A 26,680-nucleotide genomic window follows, 5' to 3' on the forward strand; every position below is an offset into this window, starting at 1 on the left:
CCTGTACCTCCACACACATCATCTATTGCATCCGCTGCACCCGATGTGGCCTCCTCTATATTGGGGAGACAGGCCGCTTACTTGCGGAACGCTTCAGAGAACACCTCTGGGACGCCCGGACCAACCAACCCAACCACCCCGTGGCTCAACACTTTAACTCTCCCTCCCACTCCACCGAGGACATGCAGGTCCTTGGACTCCTCCACCGGCAGAACATAACAACACGACGGCTGGAGGAGGAGCGCCTCATCTTCCGCCTGGGAACCCTCCAACCACAAGGAATGAACTCAGATTTCTCCAGTTTCCTCTTCCCCTCCCCCCACCTTGTCTCAGTCGGTTCCCTCAACTCAGCACCGCCCTCCTAACCTGCAATCTCCTTCCTGACCTCTCCGCCCCCACCCCACTCCGGCCTATCACCCTCACCTTGACCTCCTTCCACCTATCACATCTCCATCGCCCCTCCCCCAAGTCCCTCCTCCCTACCTTTTATCTTAGCCTGCTTGGCAAACTCGCCTCATTCCTGATGAAGGGCTTATGCTCGAAACGTCGAATTTCCTATTCCTTAGATGCTGCCTAACCTGCTGTGCTTTAACCAGCAACACATTTTCAGCAGAGCTCAGAAATACGAAAGGTGCAGTAACAATGTTGGGGCTATACTACAGGCCTCCCAATAGTGAGCGTGAGATAGAGGTACAAATATGTAAACAGATCATGGAAAGATGTAGGATAGGTGGTGGTGAGAGGAGATTTTAATTTTCCCAACATTGACTGGGATTCACTTACTGTTAGAGGAGCAGAATTTGTAAGGAGAATCCAGGAGGGTTTCCAGAGTAGTATGTAAATAGTTCAACTCGGGAAGGGGCCATATTGGACCTGGTGTTGGGGAATGAACCCGGCCAGGTGGGTGAAGTTTCAGGTGGGGATTACGTTGGGGATAGGGATCACAATTCCGTAAGGTTTAGAATACTCATGGACAAAGACGAGAGTGGTCCGAAAGGAAGAGTGCTTATTGGGGAAAGGCCAACTATACCCAAATTCAGCAGGCGCTGGGGAAGTGTGGATTGGGAGCAGCTTTTTGAAGGAAAATCCATATTCGATATTTGGGAGGCTCTTAAAGAGAATTGATTCGAGTTCAGGAGAGAGATGTCTCTGTGAAAATGAGGGATGGAATTGGCAAGATTAGGGAACCATGGATGACAGGTGAAATTGTGAGACTTGCTGAGAGGAAAAAGGAAGCATACATAAGGTCTAGGCGACTGAAGACAGACAAAGCTTTGGTCCTACTTTCCCGATATTCTTCCAATCTAAAATGAGGAATTAAGAGGGTTAAAAGGGGCAATGAGATATCCTTAGCGAGCAAGGTTAAGGACAACCCCAAAGCCTTTTATTCATATAGAAGGAGCAAGAGGGTAACTAGAGAAAGGGTGGGCCCACTCAAGGACGAAGGAGGAAAGATGTGTGTGGAGTCAGAGAAAATGGGCAAGATTCTTAATGAGTACTTTGTGTCAGGTTTAACTGAGGAGAGGGACATGGTGGATGTTGACGTTAGGGATAGATCTTTGAATACTCTAGGGCAAGTCGGCATAAGGAGAAGGAAGTGATGTGTATTCTAAAAAGGCATTAAGGTGGTCAAAGTCCCCAGGTCCTGATGGGATCTATCCCAGGTTACTGAGGGAAGCAAGAGAGGAAATAGCTTGGGCCTTAACAGATATCTTTGCAGCTTCCTTGAACACAGGTGAGGTCCCAGAGGACTGGAGAATTGATAATGTTTTCCCCTTGTTTCAGAAGGGTCGCAGGGATAATCCAGGTAATTACAGACCTGTGAGCTGGATGTCAGTGGTAGAGAAGCTGCTGGAGAAGATACTGAGGGATAAGATCTATTTACATTTGGAAGAAAATGAGCTTATGAGTGATAGGCAGCATGGTTTTGTTCAGGGAAGGTCATGTCTTAGCAACTTAATAGAATCCTACGAGGAAATGACACAATTGATTGATGAGGGAAGGGCTGCAGATGTCATAGACATGGACTTTACTTGGGCATTTGACAAGGTTCCCCATGGTAGGCTGATGGAAAAGGTGAAATCACATGGGGTCCAGGGTATTCTAGCTAGATGGATAGAGAACTGGTTGGGAAACAGGAGACAGGGATAGTATTGGAAGGGAGTTTCTCAAAACTGAGACGGTGACCAGTGGTGTCCCACAGGGCTCCGTGCTGGGAGCACTGCTGTTTGTGATATATCTAAATGATTTGGAGGAAGGTGTAGGTTGCCTCATTAGCAAGTTTGCAGTTGACACTAAGATTGGTGGAGTAGCAGATAGTGAAGAGGACGGTCAGAGAATACAGCAGAATGGAGAATAGACTAGAGAGTTGGGCAGAGAAATGGCAGATGGAGTTCAATCCAGACAAATGTGAGGTGATGCATTTTGGAAGATCCAATTCTAGAGCGAACTAAACAGTAAATGGAAAAGTCCTGGGGAAAACTGATGTAGAGAGAGATCTGTGTGTTCAGGCCCATTGTTCCCTGAAGATGGCAATGCAGGTCAGTAGAGTGGTCAAGGCGGCATATGGCACACTTTCCTTCATCGGACGGAGTATTGAGTACAAGAGTTGGCAGGTCATGTTACAGTTATACAAGACTTTGTTTCGGCCAGATTTGGAATACCATGTACAGTTCTGGTCGCCACATTACCAAATGGATGTGGATGCTTTGGAGAGGGTGCAGAGGAGGTTCACCAGGATGTTACCTGGTATGGAGGATGCTAACTATGAAGAGCGTTTGAATAGATCAGGATTATTTACATTGGAAAGACGGAGGTTGAGGGGGGACCAGATTGAGGCCAACAAAATCATGAGAGGTAAAGACAGGGTGGATAGCAAGAAATGTTTTTCCCCAGAGTGGAGGACTCAGTTACCTGGGGTCATGAGTTCAAAGTGAGAGGGGAAAGATTTAAGATATGTATGGAAAGTTCTTTACGCAGAGGATGCTGGGTACCTGGAATGTGTTGCCAGCGGAGATGGTAGGGACGGGAACAATGGCGTCATTTAAGATGTATCTCAACAGATACATGAAAGGGCAGGGAGCAGAGGGATACAGATCCTGAGAAAATAGGCAGCAGGTTTAGATAGAGGATCTGGATTGGTGTAGGCTTGGAGGGCCGAAGGGCCTGTTCCTGTGCTGGAATATTCTTTATTCTATCGGGAAAAGACACTTGCCACTCACCTCATCAATGGCCCTCCTGATTTTACAAAGTGTTATAAAGTGTGCTGGACACTCAATGGAATAGAGGCTATTGTATTTGACTTTGATCTATCTGTGGCCATTGGGAAGATGTTTCCATTGGTAGGAGAGACCAGGAGCCGAGGGCACAGCCTTAGCCCTTTTAGAACGGAGATAAGGAGAAACCTCTTCAGACAGAGAGTGGGGAATCTGGGGAATTCACTGCCACAGGAGGCTGGGAGGCCAGGTCACGGAGGGTATTTAAGACTGAAATAGATGGGACAAACATGATTTACCATCCGGTGTGAAAGGAGTGCACTTCCTCAGCTCCTGCAGATCTTTGGCCCGGGGACCGTGCAGTCCCAGCCTCAAACAGCATCGGTCCCACGGGAAGCAAAGGGAGCGAGAGCGGCCAGTCCGGCAGAAAGGAAGCCTCGCTCCCTTCCCGCTTCACCCACTGTCTTCGAACGGGGCACGATCCCCCCCCAGTCCTGGGTGGGATTCGCTGCAGACTTCAACTCCGTGCGATCACGTTGGGAAGGCGCCTGTGCGTCCGCAGGGTCGGCGATCGATTGAAGGCCTTGCCGCCCCCGGGGCAGGTGAGAGGCCTCTCCCTGGTGTGTGGAGGCGCCGGTGCGTCTGCAGGTGGGACAGCTGGGTGAAGGGCCTTGCCACACTCGGGGCAGGGGTACGGCCTGTCCCCGGTGTGGACCCGCCGGTGCCTCAGCAGCTTGGAGGACCCAATGAAGGCCTTGCCGGACTCGGGGCAGGAGAACGGCCTCTCCCCGGTGTGACCGCGCCGGTGGGTCTCCAGCTCAGAGGGGACTCGAAACCCCTTCCCGCATTCCCCACACTTCCACGGTTTCCCCACGGCGCGGCCTCCCTCCAGGTTCGACGCTCCCTCTGACGTCCCACTCTGCTGCGGGGGGCCGGCTGGCTAACTCTCCGCTCCGGTAAAGCTCCCTCCACCCTCGGACAGCGGCATCTCAGTGCTTTACCAGTCAGATCTCTGGAAGCAGGCGGGACAATCCTCCTTCTCCACTCAAAAGATCGATAAAATTCCAGTCCCAATGAGTCAAGCTGGCTGAGGCAATTAGTTCAAGATATGCAGGTAAATCCTCCTGTGAAAGCCTGTCAATTAGAAAGTCATCGCTGTCAGTATCACGTAGAATCTCAGAGTTTAACAGATCGATTTCACGGAATATTCATTCCATTCCCATAACCCAAAACCTGTGAGTCTCCATCCCACACACTCTCCCTACTGCCGTACCTAATACGCTCCCTCCCAATTTTTCTGATTCCTGACATTTGGCAGATCTAGCTCCAAGAAAAGTTAAGAATTAGAACCCCTACAGTGTGGAAACAGGCCCTTTGGCCCAACAAGTCCATACCGACCCAACAAGTCCAGACCGACCCTGTGATGAGTATCCCACCCAGACCCATTCCCCTATATTTACCCCTGACACGTGCACCTAAGCTACACATCCCTGAACACTCTGGGCAATTTAGCACGGCCAACCCACCCTCACCTGCACAAGGTTGGACTGTGGGAGGAAACCGGCGCACTCGGGGGAAACCCACACGGAGAGTCGCCCGAGGCTGGAATTGAACCCAGGTCCCTGGCACTATGAGGCATCGGTGCTACCTACTGAGCCACCATGCCACCCTCATGCAGTTTGCTAACCTAGTTATCTGCCCCCCTCCCGCCTCTCTTTCTACCATATTGACAGACCAAGATGTGGGGGGGGGGGGGGGGGGGGGGGGTGGAGAAAGAGAATCAGAGCAAGAACTTTGCTTTGGTAACAAGACCTAGAACATGCTCGCTCTGAGGATGACTGTAGTGGAGTCGCTCAATACCCAAGTGAGACTGGAGGGACCCTATAGAGGAATACACTTACAGGACTCTCTGGATATAGAGAGGAATGAGTCTGACTAGATTCATCTACAGAGTCAGCATTGAGCCCAGTATTCTCCTGTCCTGTAACGGGTATGACTGGAAATACATGACATGTTGTGGTTCTGTTCGCCGAACTGGGAGTTTGTATTGCAGACGCTTCGTCCCCTGTCTAGGTGACATCCTCAGTGCTTGGGAGCCTCCTGTGAAGCGCTTCTGTGATCTTTCCTCCGGCATTTATAGTGGTTTGTCTCTGCCCACTTCCGGTTGTCAGTTCCAGCTGTCCGCTGCAGTGGTCGGTATATTGGGTCCAGGTCGATGTGCCTATTGATTGAATCTGTGGATGAGTGCCATGCCTCTAGGAATTCCCTGGCTGTTCTCGGTTTGGCTTGTCCTATAATAGTAGTGTTGTCCCAGTCGAATTCATGTTGATTTGTCATCTGCGTGTATGGCTACCAAGGATAGCTGGTCCTGTCGTTTCGTGGCTAGTTGGTATTCATGGATGCGGATCGTTAGCTGTCTTCCTGTTTGTCCTATGTAGTGTTTTGTGCAGTCCTTGCATGGGATTTTGTACACAATAAGGACTGCACAAAACACTACATAGGACAAACAGGAAAACAGCTAATGATCCGCATCCATAACACTACTATCTTCTCCCAAACTTTGAACACATAACATGGCTACAACACTCTATGATATAACTAGAAATAAATTATAAATCAAATTTATACAACCATAAATAAATACATATTGCAGAGTAACACGAGATATATCCAAGTCCAGTATGATTTTTACTGTGCAGTTAAACGAAACTTGAAAGGGTTCAGAAAATGTTTACAAAGATGTTGCCAGGGTTTGAGCTATAGGGAGTGGCTAAATAAGCTGGGGCTGTTTTCCCTCGAGCATCGGAGGCTGAGGGGTGACCTTATTGAGGTTTATAAAATGATGAGGGGCATGGATAGGGTGAATAGACAAGGTCTTTTCCCTGGGGCGGGAGAGTCCAGAACTAGAGGTGAGAGGGGAAAAGACATAAAAAGGACCTAAGGGGCAACTTTGTCAGTCAGAGGGTGGTGCGTGTATGGAATGAGCTGCCAGAGGAAGTGGTGGAGGCTGGGACAATTGCAACATTTGAAAGGCATCTGGATGGGAATATGAATGGGAAGGGTTTGGAGGGACGTGCTGGCACATCGGACTAGATCAATTTTGGCTATGTGCTCGGCATGCACCAGTTGCACATAGGGTCTCTTTGTGTACTATACATCTGTATGACTCTCAATGCTGTCCAGGCGAGTCAGTGATGTTACAACAACACTGGACCAGCAATCCAGAGGCACCAGGCAAATAATCTGGGCTCATGGGTTCAAATACCAGTAAAAACAAACATTGGGGAAATTAAATTTAAATTTTTTTAAAAATCTGAATTGAAAACTAGTCTCAGTCATTGAGAGAATGAAACTTTTCTGAAAACCCATTTGATTCAATAACGCTCTTCAGGGAAGGAAATCCGTCAGCGTTAACTTGGTGCTGCCTGCATATGACGGCTCACGTGCTTGACTTTTAAAATGCCCCCTAAAGTCTGGCAATCCTCTTGTCTGAAGGGCAGTTAGTGACAAAAACATTGTTGGCCTTGCCAAAAAAAAAGCCCACATTCCATGGAGGAGTTTTTCTCGAATGTGACTTCACATCTGCGAATGGGTCACATCAGAACATCCAGACAAATAAGCACCAAAATGTCTGGTGCTGCAAGAGTACAGCAGGTCAGCCAGCATCTGAGGAGCAGGAGGTTTGATGTTTTTGGCATAACCCCTTGATTAGGAATGTGGGGTGGGCCCAAAGGGACAGAGATAAATGGGAGGGAGGTGGGACTGGGGGAAGGGAGCTGAGAATGCTATGGGTAGATGAAAGCGGGGGAAGAAGGTGACAGGTCAGAGAGGAGGGTGGAGCAGATAGATGGGAAGGCAGATGGACAGGTGGGATAGTTCAAAAGACCAGTCCCAAGTTCGAGGGTTGTATCTGGGATTGGGCAGGGGCCGGGAGGGGGAGGAATGAGGAAACTGGTGAAATCAATATTGATCCTGTATGGTTGGAGGGTCCCAATGCAGAGGCATTCTTCCTCCAGGTATCAGGTGGCCTAGGACCCTGAAACCACATGGCATCAACATCGATATCATCAGTTTCCTCACATTCCCTCCCCCCTCCCACCCCAGCTCCAACCCTCCAACTCAGCACCACCCTCTTGAACTGTCCCACCTGTCCATCTTCCTTCCCACCAATCTGCTCCACCCTGTTGCCATCACCACCACCCCCAACCTGCATCTACCTTACCCCCAGCCCCACTCCCACCTTCCTATTTATCTCTCCGCACCCTTTCCACCCCTCCCCCTCCGCAATTCCTGATGAAGGACACGAGAGAGAGAGACACAGACACAGAGGAACAAAGACAAACAGACACAGAGAGAGACACAGAGGGACAGAGACAGCGATCTAGACCAATGCATCCAGCATATGCACCTTTCCTGAGTTCACCTCCTTTCACTTCACTTCCTACAAACCAACAGTTTAATCCCAAAATGAGAAAAGAAATGGAATAGGAGGGGTGAGAAGAGAGGGTGCTGTACTCACAGAGGTTGGTGCAGTCTGGGGTAACACTCAATCTTCATTCAGAGAGAGAGAGAGAGCGAGCAGCAGGAGCTCATGATCCAACTTCCGCATTCAGACAATGAGGGGATGCTCTGATTGGTAGGAGGACCAGCCTTCCTTCCGGTCCTCCAAAGCTCCCCATTGGTCATGCCTCCACGTGTCGAGGTGAAAGGAGGGGCGCGTGGGGGTTGGAGGAGGAGAGAGGTCACGTGGGCGTCACACAGACCAGTGCCGCCGCACAGACGGGCACTTCGTCCAATGAACGCGCGGCCTTTGTGACGACGGCGGTCCGTCGATTCACGTGACCGGATGCTCTTGCACATGCGCCGTTGCGGGGGGGGTTATGGGGAGCTGATGTTGTGTTGGTCTGGAGGGTCCCTGTGTCCAGGAAGAGGTGAGTGTGGCTCAGTCAATGAGCATCAGTCAGACCCTGCTGGAGCATGGGGAGGGAGGTGGGATATTAGGTACAGCAAGAGTTAAAGAGTGTGTGGGATGGAGATTTACAGCTTTTTTAGGTAATAAGTCCCTTTCTGGACAATACTGGGGGATGGGTAATATCAGAAACAGCAGAGTGAGAATTGAAGAAAAGTGTGTGTGTGTGTGTGGTGGAGATTTGCAACACTTTTTAAAGTTAAAAATCACAACTCTAGGTTATAGGAGAAAATGAGGTCTGCAGATGCTGGAGATCAGAGCTGGAAATGTGTTGCTGGAAAAGCGCAGCAGGTCAGGCAGCATCCAAGGAACAGGAGAATCGAGGTTTCGGGCATGAGCCCGTCTTCAGGAATGAGGAAAGTGTCCTCATTCTTTCCTCATTCCTGATGAAGGGCTTTTGCCCGAAATGTCGATTTTTTTTTTATTTTTTCCCTGCTCCTCGGATGCTGCCTGACCTGCTGTGCTTTTCCAGCACCACACTGATCTCCAGCATCTGCTGTCTTTTTCGCCTGGAGGTTTTACTAGCTACCTGATGAAGGTGCAGAGCTCTGAAAGCTCGAACTTCTAAACAAATCTAATGGACTACAACCTGGTGATGTGTGATTTTTTTTTACCTTTGTACACCCCAGCCCAACACTGGCATCTGCATATTGTAACTTGGTTGTTTTAGGGAAGTTCTACAGAAACTAGAATGATCTGTTCTGAATTCCTGTCATGTGCAGGCAGCAATGACTTTTGTAATCCCCTTTTCACAGGATATGAGAAGAGCAGCTTTGCAGGTAGAGCTCCCCAAATGAGTACCATGTGAAGGTCTGATAGAGCCCCTTGATTCGTGGGACAGGAGAGACGTCCCTCTTTCAGTCCAGAAGGGGAAAATTCTTTGAACGTTTTTGTCTGCTTCAGTAGGCTCTTAAAGTATCATCTTTACCTGAACCACAGGGGCACGTGCCTGAGCCAGTTTGCCCACTGTGGGGAAAGGAAGTCTCAGGAGGCATTCCGCGCGCCATGGAGAAACCGTGGAAGTGTGGGGATTGCGGGAAAGGATTCCGCTATCCCTCCATGCTGGAGATCCACCGCCGTGTCCACACCGGGGAGCGGCCCTTCACCTGCTCCGTCTGCGGCAAGGGCTTCACCCAGTCGCCCCACCTGCTGTCCCACCAGCGGGTCCACACCGGGGACCGGCCGTTCGCTTGCTCCGAGTGCGGGAAGGACTTCAGCGAATCGTCCAGCCTGCTCAAGCACCAGCGGGTCCACACCGGGGAGCGGCCCTTCACCTGCTCAGTGTGCGGCAAGAGCTTCCCTCACTCGTCCAGCCTGCTCAAGCACCAGCAGGTCCACACCGGGGAGCGGCCCTTCACCTGCACCGTCTGCGGCAAGGGCTTCACCCGCTCGTCGCACCTGCTGACCCACCAGCGGGTCCACACCGGGGAGAGGCCGTTCAGCTGCTCCGTCTGTGGCAAGAGCTTCTCTCACTCGTCCAGCCTGCTGCGGCACCAGCAGGTCCACACCGCGGAGCGGTCCTTCATCTGCTCCGTCTGCGGCAAGGGCTTCTCTCACTCGTCCAGCCTGCTGCGGCACCAGCAGGTGCACACCGGCGAGGGTGCCTTCACCTGCTCCATCTGTGGCAAGGCCTTCTCCCACTCGTCCGGCCTCCAGATCCACCAGCGGGTCCACACGGGGGAACATCCTTCCGATAGACCAGAAGTGCACATAATACAGAGGAACTTCGATTATCCAGAATTAGATGAACCAGCACGGTGGCTCAGTGGTTAGCGCTGCTACCTCACAGTACCAGGGACCCGGGTTTCATTCCTGCCTCAGGCGACAGACTGTGTGGAGTTTGCACATTCTCCCCGCGTCTGCGTGGGTTTCCTCCTCGTGCTCCGGTTCCGTCCCACAGTCCAAAGATGTGCAGGTCAGGGTGAATTGGCCATGCTAAATTGCCCGTAGTGTTAGTTACATTAGTCAGAGGGAAATGGGTCTGGGTGGGTTACTCTTCAGAGGGTCAGTGTGGACTGGTTGGGCCTGTTTCCACACTGGAAGGGATCTAATCGTCAAGCGACTGAAATACACCCTGCATGTGTCCTTTGGATAATCGAGGTTCCTGTGTATTCCAAAAGTGGCCTAACCAACGTCCTGTCCAGACCCCAACCCCTATACTCAGTGCTGTGACCAATAAAGTGATCTGCAGAATCTGCGGGACTTGCTTAATCCTGGAAGGTAAGTCACGTGTTTCTCCTTCTCTTGCAGGTGGATCCAAGATTTCACTCTCTGTCCCATTGAGTCTCCAGTCAGGTCCTTCAGCTCAACTGGTCTCTCTCAGTATTTCTGACCCATGTGAGCCTCTACGCACCTCCCCTTCACTCGCTCACATTTGATTTCCCTTACAGCAGCATTCCCTTCAGTTCCTTTCTCCCTGACGTCTGTATCCAGCTTCTCCTTAAATGCCGTCCACCTCGACCTGCTACTGTGGGGGTCATTCCCGCTGCAGACAGAGGTCTCTCCTTTGTAACCTCTTCAAAAGATTTACCGCTGACTTCTCCCTTCAGTCTTTTCCATTTCTGGGTCTCCCCGCTGTTGCGAAACTTGGAAGGGTTCAGAAAAGATTTACAAGGATGTTACCAGGGTTGGAGGATCTGAGCTACAGGGAGAGGCTGAACAGGCTGGGGCTGTTTCCCCTGGAGCGTCAGAGGCTGAGGGATGACCTTATAGAGGTTTACAAAATTATGAGGGGCATGGATAGGATAAATAGGCAAAGTCTTTTCCCTGGGGTTGGGGAATCCAGAACTAGAGGGCATAGGTTTAGGGTGAGAGGGGAAGATATAAAAGAGACCTACAGGGCAACTTTTTCATACAGAAGGTGGTGTGTGTACGGAATGAGCTGCCAGAGGAAGTGGTGGAGGCTGGTACAATTGCAACATTTAAGAGGCATTTGGATGGGTATATGAATAGGAAGGGTTTGGAGGGATATGGGCCGGGTGCTGGCAGGTGGGACTAGTTTGGGTTGGGATATTTGGTCGGTATGGACGGGTTAGACCGAAGGGTCTGTTTCCGTGCTGTACGTCTCTTGACAAAGCCTTGTCTGAGGGTGAAATGTTGTCATTCCCGTTGATGCGGGTGGTCCCCTGTCTGTTGTCCTTTTTGTTTCCTTTCTCGGAAAGGACCTCGCGGACATGGGCAGCGTTCCCGAGCCCCGCTCCGGAACGGGCTGTTCCGTCCTCTTCCAGCCCCCGGGGGAAGGGGCAGCTTGAGTGCAGTTGGAGAGTGGGCTGTTCACCGGGAGGGTGCCAATGGGACGGGAGAGCGGTACCGGTAATGGGGCGAGGGGGAGATGCCTCAGACCGCCAGACACTGGGGCAGCTGCTCACGTGCTCCTTTTGGATCTCACAGCACAGGGAGGCCATTCATCTGATTACCTCTCTGCCTCTGCGTCTGTCTGTCTCTCTGAGGTGACAGCGGATTCCAGCATATTGCTGCTTGCTGGGTAAACCTGTTTTTCCTCTGTTTTCCCCCTCTCTCTCCTGCTCAAACCCCTGAACTTCAGGCCGCCCCTGACCTTGTCACTATCAGTGAATAGGGAACAGCTTTTCTTCCTCCACCTTATCTGAACCTATCACAATCTTCCCCACTTTCACCAGTTGTATCTGTGTGTGACCCTCTCTTTCTGTGTCTCTTTCTCTCCTAAGCCCCCTCCCTCACCACATCCCATTTACCCACCCCCTCCTGTCATGCTCCCACTTTCAAACGGTCTCGTTGTGTTTTCACTGCCTCTTCCCCATCGTTTCCGTCAAGCACCTCATCTCACGCTTAGAACCCATGCAGTGTAGGAGCAGGCCCTTCAGCCCATCCAATTCACACCAACCCTCCCTCACCCAGACCTCTGCCCATAACCCTGCAATTCCCATTGGCTAACCCACCTAGTCTACACATCCCTGGGCACTATGGGTAATTTAGCACAGCCAATGCACCCTAACCTGCACAGCCCTAGGCACTATGGGTAATTTAGCATGGCCAATGCCCCCTAACCTGCACATCCCCAAACACTATGTAATTTAGCACGGCCAGTCCACCCAAACCTGCACATCCCTGGATACTATAGGACAATTTAGCCTGGCCAATCCTACACTAAGGGTGGATTGGCCATGCTAAATTACCCATAATACCCAGGGATGTGTAGGTTAGGGTCGATTGGCCATGCTAAATTACCCAATCCTACACATCCCTGGGTACTGTTAGGATAAAATAGGTCAAGGGAGGGTGGAGCTATAGCTGCTGTTTGGGGAATCGAAACTGTTGCTTACGTGGCCAGCTCAGCTGCCAACGCCCAAATGAGCCCAACAGGAAACACCTCGCAAACGTGAAATGTCCTAATAAGGCAATGCTTAGTAGCTCCGCGAAGCTCTGCTTAGCAAAGAGTATATCAGGAGCAGATTTGGGAGGGGAAGGCAGAACGCGCCTTCTCCAGTGAATGCATGGTGATTCACTGTATCAGCTACGATTCTGCACTAAAGCCTGCTTGTGCCAAACAATTGAGCGTCTGTTGTCTCTCCTCCTAAAACGAACATGCAAGGACAGATTCCGGCCTTACAGTACTATGGGTAATTTAGCATAGCCAATCCACCCTCACCTACGCATCTCTGGATTGTGGGAGGAAGCCGGTGCACCCGGAGAAAACCCTCGCAGACGCAGGCTGGAAACGTGCAAACTCCATAGGGACAGTCGCCCCTGAGGCTGGAATTGAACCCGGGTCCCTTGGCGCTGTGCCCACTGAGCAACCCCTTATAATCCGCCTGCGTTAAGATCCTTTTGTCACCTGGATGAATGTTACAGGGGGGAGCGGGGTTTAAGTCTTCTCTGAGCTGAGAGAGGACACAGGAGATGCTCCTCATCATGCTTTCATGTGTCACGTTGTATAATTCTTAGATTTTACATGTAAATGTCTAGTTAGGGTTAGAATTCTTGTAAATATAGACAAACGGAAACACTTGTTGAGACATTTCACCAAACCCCAAGTAGGCAATTGACAGGCCCGCCCCTGAAAAGAGAACCTTTCGTGGGGTCAGAGTTGACATTGAGAATAGCGAAATGAACACTGTCCCCGTCGTGTTTGTACTTTTGCTGACAGAAGGGCAGTTTGCAGTCAGCAGGACCTGTGGGACTACAGGCTGCGGGCCAGGTCTGCGCTCGGGAGCGTAAATCCCAACGGGAACCAGAGGCGTTGCTAACGTTTAAGCCAGCTGAGCTTAGCAAGAAAAGGCTGCGACCCTGTGCTTGAACTGATCAGCCGAAACTTTGGGCGTAGCCAAGGAGATCTGAAGGCGAAGCTAACGGGAGGGTCTCCTTTCTCAAAAAAACCAGAAAACATGAGGGATACCAGGAAGAATTCCGCTGAATTCCAGAGAGCTGTGGCATGCCGTTGATTTGGTACAATGAGCTTTTAATGTGAACTCTCATGAGGGAGTGCAAACGAACTCAAGTTGAAATGTAGCTCCGTAAAGTGTTGTGTAACAGTCATAGCGTTGACCGTTGTTGAACGTTTTGATGCGGTCCAGTTTTTCTTTTGTTTTTTAAAGATGAGATGATGTTTTGTGGTTTTTGGATGGGTTGGGTACAGAGTGGGAGGTAGGGTGGGCTGGGATCTTCCATGTTGATGGGATTTGACAGTGAATTTTGCTTCGTCAATTATTCAGACTGTGTGCCTGGAGAGAGGGAGGGTCTGACCCTTGGGAAGGGTGCTGGCGGGGTGTGGGCAGGAGGTGAACCTTTGCAACGTCCAATCAGAAGGCTAAGTGTTAAGATAACAAGAGCCGATATTTAGCAGTCGATAAGTGCAACATGTAAGCAGTTTGTTCATATGCAGCTCAAAGGCTGTCCCCAAAGTTAAACTTAGTATGGCGCCTACCCACTCAATCCAGTTACCCACCCCATTTCAGGGTGGATATGTGAACTATCACTAATTTTGGTTCTTCTAACGAATAAAACATTTAAACCTAGCTGTTCAGGAAAGCAAACAAGTTTAAAACTACAGCCATGCTGCAGTTAAACTCAATAGACTTACTCAGAGCAAAATACATGTTCCCTGAAAGTAGTTGAAAGTTAACATCGTTGTATTAGATGTCGGAATATCTGTTTAAATGGAGCCGTGAGCTTTCCCAATGTAGACAGGGCTCCTCGAAACGTGGCAGTGTCCCCCCTGCAGCTGCAGAGCGAGACAGGAGAGTTTGTTTTTGTGAATGAGCAGTTGTAGCGCGAGGTGGCTGTTGCTTGGTGACGGTGAGGCTCCCCGGCCCCGCCCATCCCCCCGTGCAGACGTCACGCGGGGGTGAAGGCGGTTGGGAGGAGAAGTCGCTCGAGCGGGGAAGCGGCGGCCGTTAGGAAAATGGCGCCGTGCGGCCCGGGGCAGACCCCCGTCACTGGTCACCGCCGCCTTCCTGGTGCAGCTGCTGTGTCACGGCCACACCGGCCGGCTGTACAGCAGGCAGGAGCCGGTGACCATTCTGGAGGCGGATGGGGTTAAGGGCCTGTTTGGGAACTGGTCGGCCGCCTGGGTGGTGGAGTTCTACTGGTCGTGGGGCGGCCCCTGTGTCAACTATGGGGCCACCTGGAAGGTACTGGGCCCGGGAGGTGAAAGGTGAGGCAGGTTGTGGGGGGGACGGAGGGGAAGGAATGTGGGGCCTGTCCTGTCATAGTCACATTTTACACTCACTTTCCATCTGCTTTTACTGGCGCTTGTGCTGTTTACCCCTCACTGTGTTTTAATCCTTGTGCTGTTTGCCCTTTGCTGTTACTTGTGCAATTGCTGAGGGTAGTGTGTAAATACTAGTGAAGGATACTATGCACCAGCATGTATATGTTCCTCAGTTATTGAAGGGGCAGGACCTGTTGAGAACGGTTAGTAAAGCAGGTTGTGCACTAAGCCTTGCTAACATGGATATGTTCATTGGAAAAGTTGACTTTTTATTATTTGGAGTCGTAGAGATTTTCAGCACGGAAACAGATCCCCTCAGTCCAACCTGTCCACGCCAACCAGATATCCTACATTAATCTAGTCCCCATTGCCAGCACTATATCCCTCTACACCATTCCTATTCATATACCCATCCAGATACTTTTTAAAGGCTGTAATTATACCGGCCTCCACCACTTCCTCTGGCAGCTCATTCCATACACACACCACCCTCTGCAGGGAAACATTGCCCTTCAGGTATCTTTTATATCTTTGTGGCCTCACCCTAAACCTATGTCCTCTAGTTGTGAAGGTCACCCCAACACGGAGGAAAAGACTTAAAAACATTGAGCAGCCAAACAAATGCAAAAGCAATCAAATATCGAGCCACATGGGGGAAAAAAATATCGCTCTGCCCTTTTTGATCTCCAATAGACATTTGGAAACTGAAAATCTGTCAATAACACCAGCATTGCTACAGAGCATATTGTGTACACTCCTTGGTGTCAACAAGCAGGGCACATGTTTGCCAGTGTCACCAAAACATTGGGCGTGTTCCTCGCTGTCAGCAGAAAAGGGGCGAAACCTACTTTTGATGGACAAAAAGGCTCACTGGAGGACCAGAAGGAGACTTGTCCTCCTGCCATTCGGAGCTCCCCTATTGGTGAACGTGGAAGTTGGGCCATGAGGTTCTGAAGTTCCTGCCCCTCCCCTCTCTCAATGAAGATTGAGCTTCACTCAGACTGCAGCTTCCTTCCTCTGTCCAACATCTGTGAGTACAGCATTCTCTTTTCTCACCCCCTTTTCCATTTACGTTTCATTCTGGGGTTCAATTGTTGACTTGGAGCAACTGAAAGGAATGGGAGTGAATCCAGTGAGGGGACAGACTCTGGAAAAATTAGTCCAAGCCTTTGTCTCAATTGACAAAATAGACAGGCAGGAGACTGGAAGAATGCAGCAAGCCAGGCAGTATCAGTAGGTGGAAGAGTTGAGGTATCTGGTGGAACCGTTGTTCAGGATTGGGGGTGGGTATAGGGAGAGCTGTGGAACAAGGGTGTGCTGGGGGCAGGGTGATGAAGTGAGGATAGGTGGAGACAGGTAGAAGGTACAATAGACAATAGGTACAGGAGTCAGCTCTTCTGCCCTTTGAGCCAGCACCACCATTCATTATGATCGTGGCTGATCATCCTCAATCAGTATCCTGTTCCTGCATTATCCCCATAACCTGGTTGGTGAATGGGAGAAAGGAATCTAGTTGGCAGGGAAGAGTGGAAAGGTCTGGGAAGTGAGTTGGGGGATGGGATGGGAGATTATTTGAAATTGGAGAACTCAGTGTCGAGTCCTCCGGGCTGTGGACTGCTCAGACAAGATGAGGTTTTGTTCCTCCAATTTGTCAGAAGGGGAGTGGGAAGGGGCATTAAAATGGGTGGAGACTGGCAAGTCCGCTCAGCCTCTGTGGACCTGGCTGTGATGCTCGGCAAACCATTCCCCAAGTTTACGCTTGGTCTTCCTGACGTAGAGAAGACCATAACTGGCAAAGCACAGTGGGTCGAGCAGTAGGACAGTCGTAGTTTGAGGCACAAGCTCTTCATTAGGAATGATGCGTGGATGTTCAGAGGGACATCAGTGTCCTTCTGTGCCAGTTGTCAGACAGGTGCAGCAGGCAATGAGCAAGGCAAGTGGCATATTAGCAAGAGGAATTAAGTTCAGAAGTGGGAATGTCTTCCAGCAGTTAGGAGGTCATAGAATATATTCAAGGCTGAGTTCATGTGATTTTTATGTGGATGCTTGTGGGGGAAGGCAAAAAAAATGGTTGTAAGACCAGTATCCAGTTTTAAGACAGTTCCAGAGTCAGACAGCACAGAAACAGACCCTTCAGTACAACTAGTCAATGCTGACTATGTTCTCAAACTAAACCAGTCCCACCTGCCAGTGTTTTGGCCCATATCCCTCCAAACCTTTCCTATTCATGACGTTACTGTACCTGCATCCACCACATCCTCTAGACATTTAGTCCTCACGTGAACTACTCTGTGTAAAAAAAAAATTGTGCCCTTCAAGTCTTTTTAAAATCCTTCTCCTGTCACCGTCAAAATTTGCTCCCTAATCTTGAAACCCCAACCCTAGGGGAAGGACACCCTTTGTTCACCTCATCTCTCCCCTCATGATTTTATAAATGTTGATAAGGTCACATCTCCACTTCCAATGCTCCAGTGAAAAAGTCCCAGCCCATCCACCTAGATGAAGGTAGAATCCTGTCCCTCAGGATTCCCTCCAACAATGTGCCCACCACTGATGTCAGGCACACTGATCTATAGTTCCCTGGCTTGTCCTTACCACCCTTCTTAAACAGTGGCACCACGTTAGCCAACCTCCAGTCTTCTGGCACCTCACCTGACATGCACAGTATGCTCTATGGAGATGCTGTTTTTGATGGATTTAAAGTGTCCAAATGCCACAATTTCTCCCCCACTCACTTGACATAACCGTGCAGGCTCCTCGCTATTTGATGTTCATGTTACTTAGAACCCTCATGATCATATCAATCTCAATGAGGTCACCCCTCAACCTCCTGTGCTCCAGTGAAGACAGTCTCAGTTTCTCCTTATAACTCAAACCCTCCAGTCCTGGCAACATCCTGGTAAATCTTTACTGAACTCTCTGTAATAGTATTCTTCCTATTACAGGGCCACTACAAGCCTTCTCAGTACTCTACAAGTGACTTCACCAACATCCTGTACACCTTCAACATGATGTCCCAACTCCTTTATTCAATGGTGTGAACAATTAAGGTAAGTGTGCTGAATGTTTAACATCAATCTACATTTGTCAATATATCATATCAGTTGCATGACACTGTGACCTTTTGCTCTTAACTCTGCGTCTTATGATCCTGCTCCACAGCTACCCGATGAAGGAGCAGCGCACTGAAAGCTAGTGCTTCCGAATAAATCTGTTGGACTATAACCCACTGTTGTGATTTTTCAACCTTGTCCCACCTAGTCCAACAGCAGCACCTCCACCTCCTTTCTAATGAACACAGCCCATACCTCCTGGTGCTGCCAGTAAACTGCCGATGAAATGATGCAGTGCCTGCACTCCTGAAAAGTTTATAATTTCTAACAAAACCAGCTACTCATTCACTGCTCCATCTGATACACGACTTTGGAAACTTAGTGCAGGAGGCTGCAAGAAATGAGCAGCTTTAAAACAAAAACCGCTTGGAGCTTTCAATGAGAGCCTGAGCCCAGCAGTACGTTCTGGTTACCTTTATTGTGGCCCAACATTGTTACAGCTGCAGATGCCCCCAGCAAAAGGGCAGAGAAAGAGTAGCTGTGTTTTAGACAGCTCAACAACAGGGGGAGGTGCAAGGGGCAGGGCAAGGCCAACAGCAGGCCCCCGCACTACGCCTGCGTTGCCTTGCACAGTTTACAAAAATCCCTTCCCCTTCAGAGACTCCCCACAGTGTGGAAGCTGGCCACTCGACCCAAAGACTACACACCGATCCTCCAAAGGGTAACCCACCATGCAATTCCCCTACCCCTATTGCTCAACATTTACCCCTGACTAATGCACCTAACCTGCACATCCCTGGGCACTATGGGTATTTCAGTACTGTCAATCCACCTGAACCTGGACAACTCGTATATGCCAACCAGATATCCCAACCCAATCTAGTCCCACCTGCCAACACGGGGCCCATATTCCCCCCAGTTGCCTTTTAAATGTTGCAATTGTATCAGCCTCCACCACTTCCTCTGGCAGCTCATTCCATACACGTACCACCCTCTAAATGAGAAGGTTGCCCCTTAGGTCTCTTTCATATCTTTCCCCTCTCACCCTAAACCTATGCTCTGTAGTTCTGGACGCTCCCATCCCATAGAAAAGACTTTGTCTATCTATCCTATCCATGCCCCTCATGATTTTATAAACCTCTATAAGGTCACCCCTCAGCCTCTGACGCTCCAGGGAAAATAGCCCCAGCCTGTTCTGTCTCTCCCTATAGCTCAAATCCTCCAGTCTTGGCGACATCCTTGTAAATCTTTTTAGATTAGATTAGATTACTTAGTGTGGAAACAGGCCCTTCGGCCCAACAAGTCCACACCAACCTGCCGACGCGTAGATCACCCAGACCGATACTCTGGGGGTTTGCAAGGACTGCCACAAACACTACGTAGGACAAACAGGAAGAAAGTTAGCCACCAGGATACACGAACACCAGCTAGCCACAAAAAGACACGACCTTCTATCCCTCGTAGCCCAACATATGGATGAAAGAAAACACCACTTCGACTGGGACAACATCTATCCTGGGACAGGCTAAGCAAAGACATGCCAGAGAATTCCTAGAGGCCTGGCACTCCAACCACAACATCATAAACAAACACATAGATCTAGATACCATCTATCAACCCCTCAGAAAATGAACAGGAAATGACATCACCACAAACCCCAGGAACCCTATCCAGGCCAAACATCTAAATCGAAAGCAGGAGACAACAGCTTCGCTTCATTTGGAGGTCGCCACTGATGATGTTCCCAAGCCAGGTAATGAAACGTCTGGATATCAAACCTACAGCTCAGCGAGCAAACCTACACCCTAATCCTCAACCTGAGCTACAAACCTTGCAAAGTAGAATGTATTTGCAAACATCATGCTGCAAATACAAACCCACCCCCATGGATGATCTATCTCGTGTGTGCATGAGATAGAGAAACAGTCTATTTCCGTGCTGTTTATCTCTGTTTGATAACCGTTGCTTTATTTCTGTTGGTGTAAATGTTGTTGTAATTCATAGCTGGATCTTCATAGGTGTAAGGGTGACAGAATTCCTCAAGTAGGGCACTGTAAGATTCCTGGGAGATCCCTATTTCTGGTTTACTTCCTCATGAACAAACATTAAGCACGTGTACCTATTTATTTACGATTTTGTTTTATTTTTCTTGTTCGATTCCCTGCTATGACTACACCTTGTATTAGGATAGTTGACAGGCTGGGAGATTGTGGCTTGGGTCTTGATTGAATATTTTATCGTTCCAGAAGTTATAAAAAGCGGGGTCAAAGCTTTAGCAGAAATCCAGCAGAGCTGAGAACAGACCAACATCTTAGTCTGTGGGAACAGGGAGATCAACAGAGGATAAAGAAATCAGGTCCTGAAACCAGACCACCCTGTGATCAGTGCTTTAATTAGAGGCATCCTTCTACATCAGTCAATGCCAGTTGTCAGACAGGTGCAGCAAGGCAAGTGGTATATTAGCAGGCTGAACTGAGATTAGAAGTGGGGATGTCTTCCTGCAGTTAGGGAGTCATTGAATTTATTCAAGGCTGAGTTCATCTGATTTTTGAACAACAAAGTGTGGATTTTTATGTTGTGTGGATGAGGTGTATTTTTTTGTGGTTTATGTTTTGGATACAGGAAGAGTAGACATTTTTAAAGTGGAAGGCAAGAAAATGGTTTTAAGACCACGACAGAACAGTTACGGTCAGACAGCACAGAAACAGACCCTTCAGTCCAACTATTCCATGCTGACTATGTTCTCAAACTAAACTAGTGCCACTTGCCGGTGTTTGGCCCATATACCTCCACACCTTCCCTATTCATGTACTTATCCACATGTCTTTTAAACGTTGCATCTGAACATGTATCCACCACTTCCTCTTTACATTCACTCAATACATGAAACACTCTGTTATAAACAAACTTTTCCCAATTCTGTCCATTCCATGGATTCATTCTCTTTCCTTTCAGTTGCTGCAAGTCATAAATTGAAGCCCAGAATGAAAAAAATGGAAAAGGAGTTGTGAAGAGAGTACCCTACTCACAGATGGTTGACACAGTAAGGAGGGTGGAGTCTGGAGCAAACCCGAAATGTTGATTTTCCTGCTCCTCGGACGCTGCCTGACCTGCAGTACTTTGCAGCACCACTCTAATCTTGACCCTGATCTCCAGCATCTGCAGTTCTCACTTTCTCCTGTAAGAAATCAGCAGTTTTAAACCAAAAACCTGTTGCAGTTTAAAGCTCTCATTGGGAGTATGAGCTCAGTGTGAAGTTCAGGTAATCTTTATTGTGACCCAACTTTGTTACAGCTTCAGAATCTCCCAGCAGAAAGGTGTAGAAAAAGTAGCAATTTTTTAAAAACAGCTCAAGGTCAAAGTGCAACTCCTCACTTTCTTCATTGTTGGTCACCACTGAGTTGTCCCTTTGTAATTGGATCCTTGGTGTAGCCTTAATCTGGAGGAAGTATTGCCTCACTCAGCAATTTCAACCTGTATCCAAGTAAGTTGGATGAGCAGCATAGAGTCAACCAGACTATTGTGGGTCTGGAGTCATGTGTAGGCCAGAGCGGGTAAAGGATGAAGCTGGGACGACTGCTCTAATAACTGCTCAAGTCTTCCCTAAAAAAGAACTGAGTGAATCAGAAGGGGGTTCTTTTCCACCCCCACCCCACTGACAATAGTTTCACCGTTAGATTCTGAACTCCAGATTTCTGACCAAATTCCAATTCCGCCATCTGTTGTGGGAATCGAACTCGGGAGCCACTGGAACTGGGTTGATAGTCCAGTTGGTAAAGGCACTCGGCCGTCTTTCTTTCAATCCTCCTGCAATGCCACGTGATCCCGCTGGTAGGTCAGCAAGGAGGCGGCCTGGGTAAAGGCCTTCCCGCACTCGGGGCAGCTTAAGGGCCTCTCCCCCATGTGGATCCACTGGTGGGTCTGGAGGTTGGAGGAATCGCTGAAGTCCTTCCTGCAGTCAGGGCAGGGGAACGGCCTCTCCCCAGTGTGACTGCGCCAATGAGTCTCCAGGGCAGACGGGAAACAAGCCTTTCCCACAGTTGCCACACTTCCATGGTTTCTCCACGGGGCGGGATTCCTCGGGTTTCTCCATGGCCGAAGCTTCAGTCGCACAAACGCATGTGGAGCTTCTCTCCACCGTGAATTCCTCTTTCCAAACTGTAGAGCTGTTGCACGCTCCTCACTCAGTGCACTGCAATGGTAGGGTCTCTCATCCAGTCCCACTGATGCTGAAAACGTACCCAAACAGGAACCAAACAGCTTTGCACCTCACAGAATCATAGTTGCAAACTGTTGCGGTCCCGATGGATTGGATTGAATGACTGTCAGACATGGACGTCAAAGTAAGGACTGCAGACGCTGGAGAGTCAGAGTCAGAAAGTGCGGCGCTGGAAAAGCACAGCAGGTCAGGCAGCATCCGAGGAGCAGGAGAGTCAACGTTTTGGGCATTAGGCCTTCATCTGTTGATTTTGAAACTTCCATCTTCAGATCCTGAAATGTAAAAAGAGATTACAAAAGTCATCACTGTCAGTGCAGGGTAGAAATTCTGAACAAGCAATTCTACTTTCTGCGGAAAGTTCTTTTCTTTTGTTATTTCACAAAATTGAAAGCACCATCCCACTCTCTCTCCCCCTCTGTTCTCAGTCTGATCTAACTAATTCCCCTGAAGGTGCTGATTCAGGATCTTCCAGGGGCAGAAAAGCAAAAACGTCAAGACTGACATCTCTCTGAATTTTGGATAACTCCACCTGAAAATTAATATCTTTCACAACATTGGGATACTGCTGAGAGGTGAGGTCTGATTTTGGGAAGCAAAAAAAAATGAGTTTGTGCCAATCCCTTCCCTTCAGAGAATCCCCAGAGTGTGAAAGCAGGCCACTCAGCCCCACAAATCCATACCGACCCTCTAAAGGGTAACAGACCCACACCTGTTCCCCTACCCCCTATTGCTCAACTTTTACTCCCTGATTAATGCACCTAACCTGCACATCTCTGGGCATGGTCAATCCATCCTAACCGGGACAAAGTTAAAAATCACACCACCAGGTGAGTGTTCAACAGGTTTATTTGGAATGACTCGCTTTCAGAGCGCTGATCCTTCAGGTGGTTGTGGAGAATAAGATCTTAAGACATAACTTATAGAAAAACATTATCGCGTTCTGCCACCGAAATGATATATTGAACAAACCTGGACTGTCAAGTCTTTTATCTTTTAGACTGGATTGCAGCTATCATTCACATGTAAATCCCAGACTTTCTTGCAAGGCACCTTATCAAGATAACTCAAGATTTTATAGCAAAATGTGACATCTCAGTTCACATAATGCATTAAAGGTATGAGGTCAGAGTCTGTGTCCCAGTCTTGAGTCAGACTGGTTCTATTTCCAAAGTGTAATATTTTGTAAATTACATGGATTGACTGCTTACTGATTGTGTATTTTTTGAGCAAAATAGAATGTATCTGCAAATATCATTCTGCAAATACAAATAGAGCCTTATTTCTGGTTTACTTCATAATGAATAAACATTAAACGCGAGCACCTATTTATTTCTAATGTTGTTTCATTTTTCTTGTTTGATTCCCTGCTGTGACTACACTGTGCCTGGATGGTTCACAGGCTGGGAGATTGTGCATTGGGACTTGATTGAGTGAATGTTTTATTGTCCCAGAAGGTGTAAAGACAGTTGTGGGGGGGGTGGGGGTCAAAGCTTCAACAGAAATCCAGCAGAGCTGAGAACAGACCGACATCCATATGCCTTTTGAATGTTGTAATTGTGCGAGTCTCCACCACTTCCTCTGGCAGTTTGTGCCATACATGCACCACCCTCTGTGAAAAGATTGCCCCTCACACCCCTGTTAAATCATTATGCTCTCACCTCAAACATATGCCTTCTAGTTTTCTTGGACTCCCCTACCCTGGGGAAAAGACCTTAGGTTTCCCCCCCCCCATCCATGCCCATTACAAAGGTCTATAAGTTTACCCCTCAGCCTCTGATGCTCCATGTAAAATATCCCTGGCCTATTCAGCCCCTCCCTATAGCTCAAATCTTTTCTGACCCCTTTCAAAGTTTCATAACATCTTTCCTACAGTAGGGAGACCAGAACTGAACGCAGTATTCCAAAATTGGCTTAACCAACATCCTGGACAGCCACAACATGACCTCCCAACTCATCTACTCGATGCTCTGACCAATAAAGGCCATCCTACCAAATGCCTCATTCATTATCCTGTCTACCTGAGACTCCACTTTCAAGGAACTATGGAACCTGCACTCCAAGGTCTCTTTGTTCTGCAACACTCCCCTTAACTGTGTCAGTCCTGCCTGAATTGCTTGACCAAAATGCAACAACTCGAATTTCTCAAAATTTAATTCCATCCACCACACTTTGGCCCATCCGATCAATTCTAATTTATAGCAAACCCTCTTTTCTCTCTCATTCCCAAGCTGAAAATCTCCATCCCACACACTCTCCCTCCATTCTCATTTTGCTGACCCCAATCCCTGCTGTACCTCATCCTGAATGGTCTGGTTCATGCTGATTCAAAGACCCACACTCGGGGTGGGGGGAGAGGGTCTAATTGAAACATACATAATCCTGAACAGCCCAGACAGAGTGGATGTTGCTAAGATGTTTCCATTGGTAGGACAGACTCAGACCAGAGGGCAGCGCTTCGAGTAAAGGGAAGTCCTTTTAGAAAGGAGAAACTTCTTCAGCCAGAGAGCGGTGAATCTGTGGAATCTATTTCCATAGAAGGCTGTGGAGGCCAGGTCACTGGGGATATTTAAAACTGAGACAGATAGGTTCTTGAGTATCAAGGGGATCAAGGGTTAAAGGAGAATGGGGTTGAGAAACCTAGCAGCCACGATTGAATGGGGCGATTAGACCTGATGGACTGAATGGCCTAATTTCTGCTCCTCTGACTTAGGGCCTCTTGCTGTCCTGGACACAGAGTGAGAGAGTTGGGAGCAAGACTAGGCCATTCGGTCTTTCGAGTCAGCACCAGCATTGAACAATTCATAACTGGATATGAATATACCTACAGCTGGGTGGATAGGCTGGGACTTTTTTCACTGGAACACATGAGGTTGAGATGTGACCTTAAAAGGAGGTTCATAAAATCATGGAGGGTAGATGAGGTGAACTGCAGGTGTCCTTTCCCTAGGGTGGGGGTTTCAAGATTAGGGAGCAAATGAGGAAGGTGAGTGAAGAAAGATTTTCAAAAGACTGGAGTAGCGCCTTTTTTTTGAGAGTAGTTTGTGTGTGGAATCAATGTCCAGACACGGTGGTGGATGTAGGTACAGTAACAAGGTTTAAAAGACATTTGGATAAGTACGTGAATAGGAAAGGTTCAGAGGGATATGGGCCAAATACACACAGGTGGGACTAGTTTAGTTTGTGAACACAGTCAGCACGGTTTAGTTGGACTGAAGGGTCTGTTTCTGTGTTGTCTGACTCTGGAACTGTTCTAAACTGGGCTTAAAACCATTTTCTTGCCTTCCTCCATAAACATCCACTTCTTTCTTGTTCAAAAATCAGATTAACTCAACCTTGAATTTATTCAATGACCCCCTAACTGCAGGATGACATTCCCATCTCTGAACTCAATTCCTCTTGCTAACACATCACTTGCCTTGCTCATTGCCTGCTGCACCTGTCTGACAACTGGCACAGAAGGACGCTGATGCCCCTCTGAACATCCACGCATCATTCCTGATGAAGGGCTTGTGCCCGAAACTTCGACTGTCCTACTGCTCGGATGCACCTTGAATGAATCTACCGTCCCTACCTCTGCTGGCAATGCGTTCCAGGCACCTATCACCCTCTGAGTAACGTACTTTCTGTGTGCATCTCCAACATGATGTCCCAACTCCTGAACTCAGCATGTGAACCATGAAGACAAGTGTGCTGAACACCTTCTTCACTCCCGTCTACCAGTGATGTAACTTTCAAGAACAATGAACCTGAACACCTCCAGGTCTCTGTTCTACAACATGACCCAGGGCCCTACCATTACCTGTTCAACTCTTGCCCTCCTTTATTTTAGCAAATGCAACCCCTCACTTATATCCGTACCTCTCTCATACACACATGCTCTCTCTCAGACATACACATACACCACCCCCTCAAAACTCTCACCCTCTCGCAGACTCATACTCCATCACAATCACACTTTATCAAGCAGGCACACATGCAAAAACACACTCACAGCGCGCGCACACACACACACACACACACACACACTTCCCTGAAACGTCAATTTTCCTGCTCCTCGGATGCTGCCTGACTTGCTGCTGCACCACATGCTCGATCCTAAGCTTATTACCCTCCACTTCTGGACTGCCCCATCCAAAGGAAAATACCATGTTTATTTACCCTATCCATGCCCCTCATGATGATATAAAAGTGTATAAGGTCACTCCTCAGACTCTGGCAAGCTGTGGAAAAAAGTCCCAACCTGAACTTCTGTCTCTCCTCACCCAGGTAACCAAGACACATACCTGAGGTCCCAAAGTCTGCTCCCTCGCTGGATTCACTCCAGTTGCTACAAGTGAGCCTGCTCCGTCATTCATTAAGATCATGGCTGATCTATCCATCGTTTCATCTTCTCCTCCCTGCACTGTCACAAGGAACCCCTTAATTCCCCAACCAGACCAAATCCCACCCAACTGTATCTTGAATATACTTAATGAAGCTGCCTCTATTGCTTCCTTAGCCAGAGTATTCCCTAGATTTTGATGAAGGGCTTTTGCC

General features: G+C 48.7%; 2 protein-coding genes and 1 long non-coding RNA gene across 4 annotated transcripts in view; 2 read left to right on the plus strand and 1 right to left on the minus strand.

Annotated features, from left to right (window-relative positions):
- Positions 1-3,694: 3,694 nt before the first annotated feature.
- Positions 3,695-8,075, minus strand: LOC132807191 (zinc finger protein 497-like). The gene is made up of 2 exons (XM_060821485.1): positions 7,962-8,075; positions 3,695-4,134 (listed from the first exon to the last, which is right to left on the minus strand). The coding sequence occupies exons 1-2, from the start codon at positions 8,073-8,075 to the stop codon at positions 3,733-3,735; spliced, it is 516 nt and encodes a 171-aa protein (XP_060677468.1). The 3' UTR covers positions 3,695-3,732.
- The window catches only part of LOC132807197 (zinc finger protein 91-like), a 50,303-nt gene continuing 31,626 nt past the window's right edge, over positions 8,004-26,680 (plus strand). Inside the window, exons 1-2 of the mRNA XM_060821493.1 lie at positions 8,004-8,146; positions 8,940-9,770. Of these exons, the coding sequence (XP_060677476.1) occupies positions 9,190-9,770 (581 nt within the window). The 5' untranslated portion in view covers positions 8,004-8,146; positions 8,940-9,189. The remainder of the gene's footprint in view (positions 8,147-8,939; positions 9,771-26,680) is intronic.
- LOC132807209 (uncharacterized) lies at positions 13,922-18,097 on the plus strand. Of its 2 annotated transcripts, none has more exons than XR_009641935.1 (3): positions 13,922-14,815; positions 17,818-17,922; positions 18,035-18,097. It is a non-coding gene; the product is annotated as an uncharacterized LOC132807209 (long non-coding RNA). The 2 variants fall into 2 exon arrangements; XR_009641934.1 differs by lacking the exon at positions 13,922-14,815 and adding an exon at positions 15,017-15,902.

This window comes from Hemiscyllium ocellatum (genome assembly GCF_020745735.1).
Source record: "Hemiscyllium ocellatum isolate sHemOce1 chromosome 27 unlocalized genomic scaffold, sHemOce1.pat.X.cur. SUPER_27_unloc_10, whole genome shotgun sequence".
NCBI lineage: Eukaryota > Metazoa > Chordata > Chondrichthyes > Orectolobiformes > Hemiscylliidae > Hemiscyllium > Hemiscyllium ocellatum.